Consider the following 17,257-nt stretch of genomic DNA (forward strand, 5'->3'; position numbering starts at 1 on the left):
ATTACTCTATAATTTTACAGTTGGGGAAACTGAGTCCAGGAGAGGTCCAAGTCATAGAGGCCATAATTCTATAGTTTTACAGATCAGCTAACTTGTCCAAAATCACCCGGGTAGTATTATTACTGTAACAATAATTATTATTATTGATTCCCCATGAATTGCAGACCAGCTGTCAATTTGCAATGACGAGGGAGTTTGCTCATTGGATGGTCTTTGTATCAAAGGGAACCCTAGGTTCACCCTCCATTCAAGAACCGATTATTTGGCCCGCTGGTCACCGCCAACCCTCCCAGGACGCTCTCCCTCCCCTACTTGCAGTGCCTGATGTACCAGGGCGGGGAGGGGGGATCTGGCCGGTACCCTGAGGATGAAAAGGTCACAAGTAGGAACTGGGCCTTTATGACTGATGAAACAGAGACACTCTTCTCTAAAGGCCGTCTGGAACAGAACAAATTCAATTCTAAGAAAAAGGATCGGAATCATTAGTCATAAAGACCCAATTCCAATCATTTTCTGTACAAAACCGTGGTCCCGTTTGGAGTTATTTTGATGAGAAATGCCAGCTGAAGGGCCGTCTTTGGGCATTTCACAGAGCAGGGTATTTCTTTTTTCTTTTTTTTTAGGGCTGGGTATTTCTGCTTCTCTCCATGCCCTCTCCCAATAGCTCTGCAACCGTGGCTCAAGCTCACCCTTACCCAGGGAGATGAAGCAGGAACGTGGGCGGTCCCCAGGAGATGAGCCAAAAGATGAATCTCACATCCTGGGCAGACGCATGAGCCCATGTAGCTTCAGGGAAAGGTCTCCGAAGCCATTTCATTGAAGAGGAAACTCAGACCCCTCTGGAGACCTTCAGTGAAATGCCCAAGGTCACACAGGGAAGGTCAAGGCGAGATTTGAACCCAGCTCTCTGACTCCGGGACCTGAGCCCTCTCTCCTGTATCCTGCTACCTCTGTTAAAAAAAACTGAAAACCAGGAATCATTTTTTTTTGGTGGGAGGGGACAGAAGAATTGTCTAGAAGATGATTTCTTTGCTTTTTTATGTCCTGGTGAGTCATTTCTGTCATGCTTAAGTCTCTGTGACCCCATTTGGGTTTTCTTGTTAGAGATACCGGAAGGGTTTGCCATTTCCTTCTCCAGTTCATTATACAGAGGAGGAAACTGGAGAAACAGGGTGAAGTGACTTGTGCAGGGTCAAACAGCTAAGAAGCAAACTGAGGCAGGATTTGAATTCAGGTCTACCTGACTCCAATGCTGGCGCTCTAGCCACTGTTCCATACGTCTAGCCATAAGCTATATTATATATACCCATAAAATATATTTTATGTATACTATGTATATATATATATATATATATATATATGTTATAAAATATATTTTTAAAAAATGGACCCCAGAGTAAGAGCCCTTGCTCTAGATTCATGATTTTATCTGCACAGAGAATTCCACGTATAGAAATTCCTTCCATCAATGCAGACTGGCAACTTACATCTAATAAATAGCATCAGAGAGTTTTCAGACGCCACTCGGTGCTGTTTCCACCTGAGAGCAGGCCTGAGGAGGCCCATAAAGCTAAAGGGACAGTGGTCAACCTGGGGACCCAGAAAGAGGGAGGGAGGAGGGGAGGAGAAAGAGACAGAGAGCTAGACAGAGACAGAAAAAGGGATGGAAAGGGAGGGGGAGGGGGAGGAGAAGGAGAGAAATTAAAGAGAGACAGAGAAAGACAGAGAGCTAGACAGCTAGACAGATAGAGACAGAAAAAGGGATGGAAAGGGAGGGGGAGGGGGAGGAGAAGGAGAGAAATTAAAGAGAGACACAGAGAGAGAGAGACAGAGAGCTAGACAGATAGAGACAGAAAAAAGGGATGGAAAGGGAGAGGGAGGGGGAGGAGAAGGAGAGAAATTAAAGAGAGACAGAGAAAGACAGAGAGCTAGACAGCTAGACAGATAGAGACAGAAAAAAGGGATGGAAAGGGAGGGGGAGGGGGAGGAGAAGGAGAGAAATTAAAGAGAGACACAGAGAGAGAGAGACAGAGAGCTAGACAGATAGAGACAGAAAAAGGGATGGAAAGGGAGGGGGAGGGGGAGGAGAAGGAGAGAAATTAAAGAGAGACAGAGAAAGACAGAGAGCTAGACAGCTAGACAGATAGAGACAGAAAAAGGGATGGAAAGGAGGGGGAGGGGGAGGAGAAGGAGAGAAATTAAAGAGAGACACAGAGAGAGAGAGACAGAGAGCTAGACAGATAGAGACAGAAAAAGGGATGGAAAGGAAGAGGGAGAGGGAGGAGGAAAGAAATTAAAGAGAGACACAGAGAGAGAGAGACAGAGAGCTAGACAGATAGAGACAGAGAAAGGAATGGAAAGGGTGAGGGAGGGAGAGGAGAAGGAGAGAAATTAAAGAGAGACAGAGAGAGACAGAGAGAGAGAGAGACAGACAGCTAGACAGATAGAGACAGAAAAAGGGATGGAAAGGGAGAGGGAGGGAGAGGAGAAGGAGAGAAATTAAAGAGAGACAGAGAGAGACAGAGAGAGAGAGAGACAGACAGCTAGACAGATAGAGACAGAAAAAGGGATGGAAAGGGAGAGGGAGGGAGAGGAGAAGGAGAGAAATTAAAGAGAGACAGAGAGAGACAGAGAGAGAGAGAGAGACAGACAGCTAGACAGATAGAGACAGAAAAAGGGATGGAAAGGGAGAGGGAGGGAGAGGAGAAGGAGAGAAATTAAGAGAGACAGAGAGAGACAGAGAGAGACAGAGACAGAAACAGAGAGAGTGACAGAGACAGAAACAGAGAGAGTGACAGAGACAGAAATAGAGAGGGGATGGAAAGGAGAGCGAGGAGAAGGAGAGGGAGAGAGAGAGAGAGAGAGAGAGAAAGAGAGAGAGACAGAGAGAGAGAGAGAGAAACAGAGAGGACAGGAGAGAGAGAGCAAGGAGAAGGAGAGAAATGAAAAAGAAAGACAGAGACACAGAGAGAGAGAATGAATGTGTCGAGCATGGTGGAAACCTGATTCCCAGGATCCTGTATCTCTGTTTATAACACCAACACTTTAGGGAGCAGGTTGGGAAGATTAATGGGCCAGCTCACTGTTTGCCAGCACTGGGAAGCCCTCGGCATGGAACTGTAAAAGTGGGAGCCTGAGCGTTCCCAGGGGCCACCGCCCCAACATTCCTCCTGTTTCTGGGCCCACTCTGGGGCTGCTCAGACCCTCCCGGCCCATCCTGAACGAGAGCCAAGCTCCTCTGCCACAACGGCCGATCCTCGGCCCCCCATGATCCTCCTCGGACACTCCTGTCCTCGAATGCAGCCCCCGGAGCTTCCCAGGGGATCTGGCTCTCAGTTCTGGAGCCACGGGCAGGGCTCGCCGAAGTCCAGATGGAGAAATCCACGGAATTTCCATCATCCCAGAGGTTAAAAAACCACCAACCACAGAGAAGACAGGCTTTGTTTATTCTCTCATTAACTTTCCTTGCGTAGCCGGGGCTAAGCTCTCCTGGTGAAAGAAGCTGGGAATGAACCCACAGAAGAGAGGGCAGGACAATGTCTTCTGAGCCGAAATGTTCCCAGCCAAACACATCATAACTTTCAGTGTTTATTCACGCCAACTTAAAAATGTAGTTTTTAATGGCCTCGGTCAAATAAAATCACTAAGCACATCTGTAATATTTAATAGACATTCTAAAATAAAGTGCAAACATTTATCTTCACGATTGCACACATGTCTCGAGCTGAATGCTCTGCTGCCTTCCAGAAAAACTCCAGGAGGGGCCGAGCGCCGCCCGAGCCCGTGGGCGAAGGCGAATAAAGGCCGAGGCAAGAATGATTAAATGATCCCCTGTTCTGGGGAGAAGAAAGTTGGATATGTGTAAAAGGCCAAAAAAAGACTTAAAAATGAATTTCTGTCACCTTCTTTCTAAATGAATACACATTAATGACACCGCATGCGTTATAAGGGAAAGAGCGCTGAGGTTAGAATCAGAGGGTCCGATTCCTGATCCAGCGGCGTGGGTGACACAGCACGAGACACGGGAGCGCGCTGAGTCTCCGTCAGGCCTGGTCCAGTTCTAGCTTCATGACCCAACTGGGGCCCGAGATGCACTGGGGCGGTTCCGGAGAGCTCTCGGGAATGATCAGAATGGCAAAGGGGCGGCTGAAGGAACACAGGACTTGCTGTGAAGGAGGAAGGGACACGTTCTCTTGGCCCCAGAGTACGAGCAACGAGTGGAAATTGCCAAGGAGCCATTGAACCCCACATAGGAAAAGCTTCTTACAATCAGGACCTTCCTGCACCCCATCAGTAACATAAGCGGGGCTGGATTCAACGGGGTCCGAGAGCTTTTCCAGCCCTAAATCCGCCATCCTGAGACTTTTAGGACTGTGTGTTTCTTCAGTTTGTTCTTCGAAGAATCGGGATTTCATGGGGGTGGAGAGCCAGCCGATGCTCTCCTGAGTGGCTCCCCTCCAGACGTCTCTGAGCTTCAAGGGCTCGTCTCCGTGGACCCCACGCCATGGCGGGCAGTGGAGGACCTGAGTGTAAAAGCCTCGGCCCTTTTCTGAAGCTGGACTTGTGGCACACCTTACAGAAACTACCCTGGACCAACATGCGGCAAACGGAGCATCGGGTTCAAATCCCAGATTTGCCTCTTAACCTGGTGTGATGTTGGAAAAAACACAAAACCTCCTCATCTTGGCTTCCTCACCTGCAAAATGAGGTCCCTAAGGACCCTTCCACCTGAGTTATAAACCACTTTCTACACCCAGCATTGTGGGGAGTTTAAAAAGAAAAGGAAGATGATGGGTGCTCACAGCTTAAAGGTACCTTAGAGATACTCGTATCCAGTGATCTTGTTTTACAGAAGGGGAAACCAAGGCCTGGGGAACTCATTCCCAGTTGCACGGCTAGTTAGGGGTAGACTCTTCTCTGTATCTTATCTGGCCAGAGGAAAACCATAAGCATCCGGGACTCACCCCTTGCCACAGAGAAGAAACATTTTAGACAGAGATTTAGACAGATGGAAGACTGGAACATTAGGAAGTGAAGGCCTTCCTGGGGAGGGAAGGGAAAGGGCCCAGCTCCTTCCAGGGGTCTCCCCGGTGCTCTGCCTGGTAACCCTGTTTGTGTGAGTCTCCCTTAATCATCACCAAGGGGGAAGTCAATGGGGAGACAATGGAGGGGCCAACGGGAGGCCAACCAGAGATCAATTAATACTCTGGGAACAATATTTGGGTAAGGGATTAGGACTGTCCGTGGGACTTGAGCCAGTGTTCACAAAACCCAAGAGGCTTTCTCCAGCTTCCATACATTATTCAAGGTTACGCTCCAGGCCTGATATAAACATATTTCTCCTTCATTTCCACCCTCCAGAATTTTTTTTTTCCTCCAGTTCAGGCGGTAAACACTTCATCAAGCTTTCCCTGACTGAAATGCAAGCTTCCAACTTTCCAAGACCCCCACGGGTCCCTCCCTTGCCACCAATGTTGTAGCTCTCACCTACACCCAACCCTCCAGAGAATGGAAGCTTTTTTAATGGTCCCTGCCCCTCCACCACCTCAAAAACACGCTGACTGGGTGATCTCTTATTCATGCTGCAGCAGTTCTCTGTCCAAAATTTCACCTAAGTTTGACTCCCGAGTGACTCTGGGGGCCTCATCCACAAAATCAAACCAGGTTCTGCCCTCAAGGAATTGGGATTTCTCACCAAAATTCACCCGTAAAATGAAATTTAAATATTGCAGTGATGTAAGGGTCTTTCTCTCCTTGAGATTCTTCTAATATGAGTTTGTTTCCCCGTCAACCAACTTTCCTCCCTTCCTTCAGTTAGCCTCTGCATGTTTCCTGTAGGTCAAAAGTTTGGGGGGACGTAGTGAAGATGCTTGTTCAGTGGCCCATACATGCTATGGAAATTATACAGCCAGCTGACGCACTCTGTTGTTCTACCTGGGTTTAGAAATAATTCTGTTAATCAAAAATATACCAAACAAAAAATAAGAGAAAAATATGCATAATAATTACAGCAATTCAATAAAAGGATGTTGAATGCAACTCCGAATGAGTTGAATCCTGACAAACTAAGAAAGGTCTTGGAAAAAAAAATTATGAAACATATCTCCTTTGTCACAGCATAAAGCTGGGGGCTACTGCTATTAGACCTGAACACTGGGAACATCTCGTTGGCCAGGAGTTTTTTCTGCAATCAGCGAGGATCCAACAGGGAGGGAGAGGGAGCAAATGACCACCTTAAAAAACAAAAGACATCAGGAAAACCAGGACAGAAATTACTACAGAGCTTGATGAAGTTTTCATGTTACTGCCCTATTTGCCTCACATCCAAAAGAGTAAGAAATCAGCACCACAGGTGAGGAAACAGGGGACTTTGAGTGATTGATGAGTGCGAGTGGAAAGTATGGGAAATGATTCCAATGAGAGGTCTTAAAGGATGCCTCTGCTGACCAGGCTCAGAGAAGCAAAGTGACAGAGCCAGGATTCCAGCTCAGGTCCTTGGACAAGTCCTCTATCCAACAGAAACGTTCCTTCCCACTATAGCACAGTCTGGAGAGCTGAGTCTCCTCCCCCTTCCTTCTCTATTTCATTCCCCCATTCACCCCATCTTTCTCTCTCCTTATCTTTCCTTTCTTTTCCTTTCCTTCCTCCTCCTCCTCTTTCCCCTCCTTCTCTCTTCTTTCCTTTCTTTCTTTTTTTCTTGCTCCTCCTCTATTTCTCTCTCTCTCTCACTTCTTTCTCTCCTTTTTTCTCTTCCTCCATTTCCCCTCTCCTTCATGCTTTTTTCCCTTTCCCTCTCCCCCTTTGCCTAACACACATACAGAGGAAGTAAATTATCTCACTTCTTTCTCTCTTTTTTTTCTCTCTCTTCATTCCCCACTTGTTTTTTTTTTTTCTTTCCTTCTCTTCCTTCCCTCTCAACACATACAGAGGAAGTAAGTTATAAACTGCTGTAAGATTCCACATTTCCCTAAATGAAGGAATTTCTACCTCTGAATTTGAGCTTCCAATCCACCCTAAAAACTGCCCATCTTCTGAATGTTGGAGGGGATGTAGGAAAACTGGGACACTGATACATTGCTGGTGGAACTGTGAAAGGATCCAGTCATTCTGGAGAGCAATTTGGAGCTATGCTCAAAAAGTTATCAAATTGTGCATACCCTCTGATCCAGCAGACCCAAAGACCCTCTGACCCAAAGAGATACTGAAGAAGGGAAAGGGACCTGTATGTACAAGAATGTTTGTGGCAGAAACTGGAAACTGAGTGGATGCCCACCAGTCAGAGAATGGCTGAATAAATTATGGTATATGAATATTATGGAAGGCTGATGTTGAAGAATTGTCCACGTATATGTTTTGGAAAAAAAATAATAATAAAAAACGCTCATCCTCCACTGCTATAGCAACCATTCAGCAAAGCAAACTGGAAGTTAGTCTCAATCTTCCTAGAATATCTCCATTCAGACCAAAATAAACCAGTTCATCCGGGGGTTACTGATAATAAAACAATAGTCTTATGTGCAATCAATTCATTTCTTTTTCCTGTCTACCAGAAATGAACTCGGAAGCCAACCGAGCTCAGTTGTCCTGTGATTGTCCCCAAACAATCCAAGAAGCAGGAGAAGGGAAGGCATTTTCCCCAGAATCCATCAGGGTAAGACAGACCACGCTATGCAGGGGGGCCAAAGCTCAGCTTGTCCCGCTTCTGGAACAACTCTGGGATTGGGCCTGGTGATCGCCGAAGGGGGCAACCACATATCTGGTGACTGCCCCCTTAGTTTCACCCTCACACATCCCGCCCCCGCAAAAAAATAAATAAAACAAAATAAAAATCCAGCATGATTGGTAAGTGATTTTAAGCAATTGGTTTGAAATGATCTGGTGAGAGTTATAGAGCTGATAAATATAGACTTGTGTTTTGAGATCAAATACTATTTATAAACAGCTTACTCAGGGCTAGACAATGGGGCAGATAATCAAGAGGTTAATGCTCTGCTGAGAGATACGAGCTGTGAATGGGGGATCACCTGACGAGGGGCCCGGCTTCCTGCAGAGATAGCTCCCCAGGCTGAGCCTTGATGAAAGGCAGGGACCCTAAGAGATGGGAGCCAGCCAGGGGGGGCAGACAGTATGAAGTCATAAAGGCAGAAGGTAGAAACCCAACACTGGGGGATAAAGAACAAATAGGCTGTTTGCTAGGAATATAGCCCGCGTGAAGGAGAAGAAACAAGCTTGGAGACTGAACCCAGAGCCAGATTTGATCCTAAAGCAATGGGGACCTTCGGCCATTTCCTGTAGGAGGGGACTCATAAGGTCAGACCTGTGCTTCAGGAAGATTATTTTGGCAAGTATGTGTTCTGAAGAGGGAGAAAGTGGAAGTCAGGAGTGCACTGAGGAGGCTGCTGCAATTGGTCCAGGAAAGACCTGCTGGAACCCTAGTCAAACATGGTGGCTCAATGAGAAGAATGGCGAGCGATGGAAAAACCGATGAGATGTGGCGGGTGATTGGGGAAGGGAAGGGAAGGTATCTGGATTATTCAGTCACACCCCTCATTTTTAGAGGGGAAGAAGATTAAATCCAGAGAAATGAAGGGTCTTGCCTGAAGTCACACAGGTGGGTAAAAAGCGACAGAGCCAAAGTTCCAAGCCGGGCCTTTGATCCCAGATTTACTGATCCCAGATTGGACAGCTTGGCTGAAACGAGCACTCTTGGCTACGCTTCTTGCAAACATCATCATGTTTCTGATTCTCTCTTTCTTTTATTTTTCCTTCTTGTTCAACATCCAAATCCAGACTCTATGGACTCATGTTCTACATCCAGTGGCAAATCCCCACAGGCCCCAAATCCAACCATCAGTTACTCAAAGTCACCCCAAATGCATCATTCTGAAAAGCCACCACCTCAATCCATATTTACCACAATCTTCTCAACTGTTTGCAAACATAATCACATTTAAACTATCACCTCCAACAGTGTGAGCTGGCCCCTATCTCTTTCCTAGCTTCATTTTTTACGAATCCTCATCATCCACCTTCTATTCAGGCAAACTGAATGATCAGCATTCCCTGAATGGGATCTTCTACCTCCTGTGCACTTATGCAGTGTATTCCTCCCTCTAAAAATATCATTTTCTGCTTTCAGGATTCAACTCAGGGGCCCACTTCATCCATGAAGTCCTCCCAGATTGCCTCCATTCTTAGCATTCTTATCCTTTTCCCTTTTTTTTTTTTTTTGCAACAAGATAAACTATTAGTTCTTCCTTCTTGAAGCACCATGACATCAGGGAGGGGATATCAGGATTCGTGAGTGAGCCAGATTTAAGGGAGGGCTGGCTTTCCCTCCAGAGCCCTCTGGGTCCAGTGGCCAGATAGAACAAAACAAAAGGACAAATGGAGGTGACACTGGGATTTTTTCTAATCAATGAGTTACAAGGGAAAATCAGAATTCTTCTACTATTAAGCAAGATGCACAAAATGCCCACATCAGGCCAGGCTAGAATGAAGACGGTCCCGTGTCCAGACACCCCGTTTTAGGAGATGGAGCTTCCCCAGAGTCAGGGGCCGGGAGCACGCCAAGGAAGGGCACCCGAGTCGAGGGGTACTCACCTTACATCCCTCGCAAGCGCTGACCCCATAGTGGTAGCCGGATGACTTATCCTGGCATACGAAGCAGGGCTTGTAAACACGAGGAGGAGGGAGTGGAGAAGGAGGGCTGGGGACGAGCTCCTCAGAACTGGTGCTTTGTGTTTCGATGGCTGCAAAAAAAAAAAAAAAAAAAAAAATTTAAGACATTTTTAGTTCCTTTCATCAAGAATTCAACGCTTCGCTGCCTCTGATCTCAGCCCCGATTTTGACAAGCTGGGGCCAGAAGGAGGGAGTGATGGACAGTGGGGTTCAAGGTCTCTATCAGGCAGCACCTGCGTTCAATCTTATACCCATCGGGTGACCTCAGTCACTAACCCCTGTGAACATCTGCTTCTCTTTGAAGTTTGATCAATGTCTTTCATTTTTATATCATTGTCAGACACATCATCTCCTTCCCTTAAAGATTTGTAAATTATTTTTAATTAACATTTAGTTTTCCTCACCTGAAAAAAAAAAGAAAGAGAAAGAAGCCGTCTTCCCTTGTGACAACAAAGAACAATCAAGCAAAAAAAGGGGGGGGGAAGCTGTCTCTGTGGCCACATCTGACCATACGTACAGCCTCCTGACTTTCGGCCTAAGAACGGAGGTAGGTTTCGTGATCTATTCTCTGGTACCATTATTGTTTTGTCAGTCACTCAAAGCCTAACTTGTAAGAGTCTCCATTTCTTCATCTCTAAAGTGGGGATTGAGTTTATAACAATCATTATAGTTTAATATTAATTTTAACTAAAATATTGTTTAAAATTGAGTTTAAATGAGCAATAATTTGAGTTTATTCTCCAATAAAGTGCCACACGTGACTCGATATAAGTCACAGATGGTCTGTGCCGAGGGAAGGAGTTCCCACACTGGGAATTCTCCTGATGGTACTATCCCAACCCCTTCCTTTAGTCACATGTGTAGCATTTTAAGATCTGCAAAATATTTCACTCATACCCATCCTGTGAGGGATAGAAAAATAGAGGATTAGGATTAGAGCTGTAACCCCAACTCCATTCCCTATTAGACAAAGAATATTCCTTACGCCCATTTTATAGATGCTGAAAAAACGGCGCTGAGAAGTTGAATATCTCTCGCAAGGTCACAGAAAGACTGGGAATCAGGCCCAGGTCTCTTGACTTCCAGTTGGCCTTCTCATACTGAAGTGGGTTATATGTGAAAATGTAAGCCTAACGAGAAAGCGAAAGCTGTAAAACTTGGACGTCCCAACCAAACAAAAGTCAAGGATTATCATTTATAAAGCCTCGATATTTAGAGCTGACATTTTATCAGTTTAGGTTCCAAAGACATCGCTCATCTTAGTGGACGCTCACAAGAGCCCTTCTGGGTAGAAACTATTATTATTTTTGTCTTACAAAGGGGGAAACTGAGTGGAGGAAGGGAAAGTCACAGGCTCCTCGGTGTCAGAGGTGGGATTTGAATCCAGGCCCTCCTAACTCCATCCAATGCACCATCTTACCCCATGTTTCACAATAAGGAGCCTGTGTTTCCATCTCTGAAGACTTTCAGTCTATAAATGTGCTCTATGAACACACTTTTGAAAGCCTATTTTGGGGGGGCTTTTATCCTTTAACTGGCCTATTATTTCTTTGGTGTAAGTAGCAAAGGTGGGTCTATTCCACAGAAGCTTTAGCTCAGAGAGGGAAATTTGGGGGGCTTCTAGAGCATCCCAAGAGAGTAGGCCCCTCACTCCCACTTCTCTGTGCTCTACGCCTCCATCTGCACCCCCTGCCAGGACCCTTCAAAGCAAAGGTGCTGACCTCAGCCTGGAGTAGCCCCGGTAGTAGACAGTGGACCAGAAACAACGTCCTGGGGTACGCTTCCCCTCCTGGAAAGCCCTACCCCTCACTCTATGGCACTTGTCCCTGCTCGATAAGTCTCTAGTTATGTCGTTATGTTTTAGGAGGATCTACCAAAGGGATTTTTACTTGTTTCTGTGACAGAGATGCAAGCCAAGGCAGTATGGAGGTCCATTAAAATCCAAGTTCAAATCCTGCCTTTGAGATGGTGACCCAGTCACCTCGGGTCTAGGAAGCTCTCTGGGATTCTAAATTACAATAATCAGCATTGGTGGAGGAGCTTCCTACACTAGAAATTCCCTCTACTCTCCTCCCTCTCCCAAAGAGCCAACTTGGGCCTCCATTTCCCCTTTTCCTCTTCTTCACACCTGCTGCCTCTGCTTGAAGATGGGCTAGGTCAGTGATGAAATGAGATGCTGGGTAGCTCTTCCAATGTGACCATTTGCTCACTTGAAAACATAATAGACTCAGAAGGAGAAATATTTCATTGCCTTTCTCTGCCTAGAAAAAAAATGCCATTTTTATGACGGATGCTGCTGTTACTCATTTTCACAATTCAATCTGTTCCGATGGGAAATGCAGGGGGGGAAGACGATTAAATTTGGGGTGAAATCCTGTGTGATCCCGAGCAAGTAAGTTAATCTTTCTGGGCTTCAAATCCCTAACCTGTAAAATTAAGAGGCTGGATTTTACTTTTGAATATTCTCTCATCCATTGAACAACTGAGAGTCAATATTTAGTAAATGTTACGATCTGGTGTAAAATAATTATAAAAGCTCTGCTGGATAAGTGAACTTCCATCCTTTATTGTTAGGACAGAAATCCCTCCTGAACAGTCAATCATTTATTCATTCATCAAACATGTGAGCACCTTGTTTCTTGCTATAGATAGAAGTAAATAAACTAATGAGAAATGGCCTTTCTATAAATCAAGCCAACAATCATTTGGTAAGCTTCTACTGAACGCCAGCCACAATGCCAAGTGCTGGGGAGGCAAAGAAAAGCGAAAAAGTTCCTTGCCCTCATGGTGCTTAAAATCTAAGGCCGGAGCCAAACCTCTGTGTACAAACACACAAAATAAACTGGACGGGATCTGATAAAAATGGCATCTCCCTCCCAGGATTGTTGCGAAGGGCAAACGACATGTCATGTGTAAAATGCATTGCAAGTCTTAATATAAATGTAAGCTATTGTAATCCTTATTGCGACTGTATAGGATCTTTTTTCACCCGGTATTTGCTTAGAAATATCATGATAAATCTGGTGCCGAAATTTTGATGGCGTGGTTTGTCAGGAAAGCTCCTTCCTCCTCGTACTTAAAAATCACAGTACAATTTTTTTCTGGTGATGAAATTAATTTTGATGGAAGAAAAGAAAGAAAGGAATAGCTACAGAGAGAAAGAAAGGAAGGTAGGAAGAAAGAAAAGTTCTATTACAGTTTTCTAAGTGACTTAATAATAATAAAAGTTATTATTAATAAATAATAAAAATAAATAAAATATAAAAATAAAAAAATAATAAAAACAATATAAAAAATAAAATAATATAAAAATAAAAAAATAAAAAAATAATGTGTTGTGTCTCATTTGGTCTTTATAACAACACTAGGAAGCAGACACTGCTCATTACCTTCGCTTTTGACAGAGGAAAGTCAGAGATATTAGGTGGGTTGGCCATTTTTTTTTTTTGGTGGGTTGGCCATTGTTAAGTGTCAGAGGTAGGTCTGTCTCTTTTGATTACAGATTCAGCCCTACATATGTTCTCCCAGTTTCTTGGCTTCCATTATGGCTGCCCACTGTAGCTTTAATCCATGGATAGCAGCCACAAAATATACCTGTCCACACTAATAAGTGAAGAAAATATATTGTTTTTCTTTTCCAGTCCCACAGCCCTAAGAAAACTCTGCCTGGGGTCAGTAAGGGATTAAATATTTGAACATCACTCTATTGGCCCATTGGTTCCTATTCAAAGCATTCAAGTATGTGGTGTTTTGCAATATTTGAGGTCTCCTGGGCTCTCAGGATCACCTTTGAGAATACCATAGGGAAAATTCAAGAGTAAAACCAGATGGATTTTCCAAGTCCCCTTTGTTAATCAATCAATCACTCAAGAGACATTTATTAAGTGCCTACTATGTGCCAAAAGCTATTATAAAATCGTGGATCTGGCAACTTGACTACAATATAGTAATCTAGCAAAAATAGATTTGTCTGTTTTGGGGGGAATGGTGAAGGTATAAAGTTTATTAATCCCCCGCCCTCACGAGAAACCAGCCGATAAGTAAAAACAGAAAGTATCAGCCAATCACCAGCCTCTTTCACTAGTCATTTTGGGTATTTGAGAGAGACTCTGAGGGCTGTGGTATCGATCTGCTTTACTGAGGTCCAGCTTACATCAATAATCTATTAGTCCCTTTAAATTAAAGGGAGCTTCATCAAATGCCCTTGAGAGGTCTCAAACATCTTGCTCCTTATTTCACGCTGGTACGATCTGTCTCTGGAATGATAAAATTTGAGCTAGAAAAGTCTGCAGCCTCAGCAGACAATGTGTTCTGTATTAGCTCATTCAGCGATCTCCGTCAGGCCAGAAAGTGGTTTTTAGACTTCCCGTGGGGGAAAGAGGGCTGTGTCATTCAATAAAACAACGGCGCTCCGGCCATGCTGATGTGATTTCGGTTTTTGGAAAGCAGTCTTGGAGGAATAATTTCTGATCGGCAGTTGCTCCTATGTATGCATTTTTCCTGCCTTTATTTATTTATGTGACGGTTCCTTTCCAAAGAAGGAGTTGGGAGCAAGCAACCAAGCGGGGCCTGTGGAACGGCTAACCATCTGTGGGGCTTTATCGAGATCCACCGGGGTCTGGGGAAACCGTTCCGATCGGATCAGACCTTTGGCATCCACCCCTGGTGACGGTGGGAGCCATCGAGGGCGCTCCCTGATTGGCCGGACCTTCCAAATGGATCCCACTGATGCCAAGGAGAGAGAGCTCAAAGTCATACCCTGGCCCAGATCTCTAGGAAAATCTACTCCCCGAGTGTGACCTTTTGGGGGAATAAAAAGTACATCTGGGATTCCTGTAGGTACAAGGCCTCTGTCACTTTGGAGGCTGTTTGTCAAGCAGAGCATAAAAGTAGCCCGGTTCCCGTCACCCAGAGGGGCAGGACTCTGGCTTAGTTGGGCATCTGAGCAAAGGAAAAATATCCCAAAGTGGGATTTCTCGGAGAAAAACCAAACCTTTTCTCATTCTCAATTTTCATAAATATAACTTGTCTTGGGAAGGTAACACTTAAGAAACCCAAGTCACCCAAAAAACTGCCGGGCTCCTCCCCCTGCCAGCACACCTGAGGGCCACTGAGCCTTCCGGAGGGAGAGGCAGCCACAATCGCACTCCACAATTCCCAACATGTTTGGCATTTTTCTAAAGGTTAGATAAAGCCGCAGATAACATTTTTAAGAGAGCACAGTTATCCTTAGTGAGCCCTAATTTATGGGGGGGCTCACCCATGTTGACAGACTTGGGTATTTTATATTGTCACTGACTAAGAAGTAGGCGGGCCAGGAGGCATTACGAAATCCCTTTCATTTCATTAGGATCCAAAGATTATTAAGACTATTTTAACTTACTCTCTGGACTGCTGAGTCTTAAAGAAAGAAAGAGAGAAAGAGAAAGAAAAAATAGAAAGAGAGAAAGAGAAAAAGACTGACAGAATGAAAGAAAAGGAAAGAAAGAATGGAAGGAAGGAAGAAAAAAAGAAAGAAAGAAAGAAAGAAAGAGGAAAAAGAAAAAAAGAAAGGAAAAGCGGAAAGAAAAAAAAAAAGCAGTTGTAAAGTCAAAAGCATTTCCTGCCTAGCCCCAGGGGAAATCTGGAGCTTGGAACTCAGGGTCCCTGGAGGGAAGGAGCAATTTCAGCTAATTAGGGTGAATAGCAAAGTGTCATTTGGTCAAAACATTCTGTTGGCCTCCATTTTTGTTGGCACCAAAATGAGCCGGTCTGGTGTGTGTGTGTGTGTGTGTGTGTGTGTGTGTGTGTGTGTGTCCCTGTGAATCCACTGCCCCAGTGCAAGACACACACAGCTCACATACATTAGACAGTCAAAGGAAACACAAAAGTTCACCCAAAGTACAAGTAATTAGAACCAGATTTTCTGCTGCAAGTGTGTGTGTGAGTGTGTGTGTGTGCACATTTCACCAGGAGAAGTTATTTATACGCCTCCAAACGTTTGAAAAACTGAGCTGATCCTGCAGATCGCTTCATTCTGACTGGTCCGAATGTGAGAGGTCTGCTTTTAATCAGCCTTCAGGAAAAGGACTCTTGTTTCGATTCGCGGCTCATTCTTTTGTGAGCGAGCTCGAAAGGAGCCCAAGGAAACGAATTCCAAAATTAGATGAACTCTTCATCTGACTTTTTTTGCACAGGGACGTTTTATTGCCAAAATTAACGACTCGCTTTGTTGTGATTAGGAGGCCGGACAATCCTGATCTCGGGGAGAGCAAAGGAAGGGGAACACGAGGAAAGGCAAACATTCGAGGGGAGGCTCCACGGCCTTGACTCAGTAACCTGCCCGTGACCCGCCTTCGTGTGTGTGTGTGTGACCCGGTCACCCGGGATCCGGGCCCAGCAGACCGCCGAGTGATGAGAATTCCTGCCACTGTCCATGCGGCCGACAGGTGCAGATCCTGGACAAAGCGAGCTCAGAGGGTTGGGGAGAGCTGTTGGCCACAGGCAGAACGCCTTCAGTCGTCCCCCTGTACGCTTACTAGTCCGCAGGGGGCTCTGAAGGCGGGCTGAAGCTGGCAAGGAGGTGAGAGACCTTCCTTGGATGAAGGGACTCTGTAAGACGTCACCCCTCCTCCCCCCTGCGGCTTCTCCCTTTCTTACAGGGTGGACATGTCCATATGTGCACAAACACCGGCTCTCCCTCCCTAGACGAACCAGACACCAAAGCCAGAGCCACTCATTTTTGTCACCTGAAGCAAAAACACTGAAGAAAGAGAAGTTCCAGAATTCAAGTCGTTACTTGTGTGGGGAATGAGGGAGATCTAGGTTTGAGGAAGCAGCCACAGGACACCCTGAGAGCCTGAGGAGCAGGGGGAGGATGGTAGACTAGTGCCGAGATGGTCAACACCTCAGGAAGGGGGGACCCCCTTTCCCATCCACGCAAGCACTCTAGGGCAAAGCCACGTTTGACTTGTCCTAGTTACAGATCCGTGAATAAATAGCTAGCTATCTGCACCTAGGAATTTAAAAATGAAGTGGAAATTGGAATTAGCCTTTAATCCTATAAAAAGAGGGACTTAGTATGAAGGCTAATTATTTTTTCCTGAAGAAAGCATGAGTTTTTTTTTTCCTCTTGCCTTCCCTGGCCCTCTTATCCATTATCTCAGTGAGAAAGGTCACTGTGTCCATTCCATATTATCATTTGAGTTCTAAGATATTATGTAACCCACTCTATTTTAATTCATGATCATAATTCTCCAAACATCGATTTTTATTCAAGATATAGTCTAACTCTACAAGGCAGCTTAAGTCTCCAAAAGAAAATATTCAAACCATCTAATCACTCCATGTCATAGCTTCATGGACCTGGGCTATGGGCCAGAAAAAAAAATTATTCCTGGGGACTGACTTTTACTGTGGGAAGTGGAGTCGTATTTTCCTAAGGGACCGTGGCAGGTTCAATACCCACATTTCATTTTTATAAAGCATATAGATTTCTTTGTTTTTTTGTTTGCTTCGGGGACCAAGCTCCAAAATTATCTCATAGTTTCTATTTCAGGTGATTAATACATTGATATATAGATAGATAGATAGATAG

General features: G+C 45.0%; 1 protein-coding gene across 4 annotated transcripts in view; it reads right to left on the bottom strand.

Moving 5' to 3' along the window:
- Positions 1-17,257, bottom strand: part of RARB (retinoic acid receptor beta) — a 708,755-nt gene that overhangs the window by 102,337 nt on the left and 589,161 nt on the right. For all 4 annotated transcript variants that reach the window (XM_052001175.1, XM_052001177.1, XM_052001179.1 and 1 more), the window contains one exon: positions 9,604-9,752. In XM_052001175.1, coding sequence (XP_051857135.1) covers positions 9,604-9,752 — 149 coding nt within the window. The remainder of the gene's footprint in view (positions 1-9,603; positions 9,753-17,257) is intronic.

Source organism: Antechinus flavipes, chromosome 5 (assembly GCF_016432865.1).
Source record: "Antechinus flavipes isolate AdamAnt ecotype Samford, QLD, Australia chromosome 5, AdamAnt_v2, whole genome shotgun sequence".
Lineage (NCBI taxonomy): Eukaryota > Metazoa > Chordata > Mammalia > Dasyuromorphia > Dasyuridae > Antechinus > Antechinus flavipes.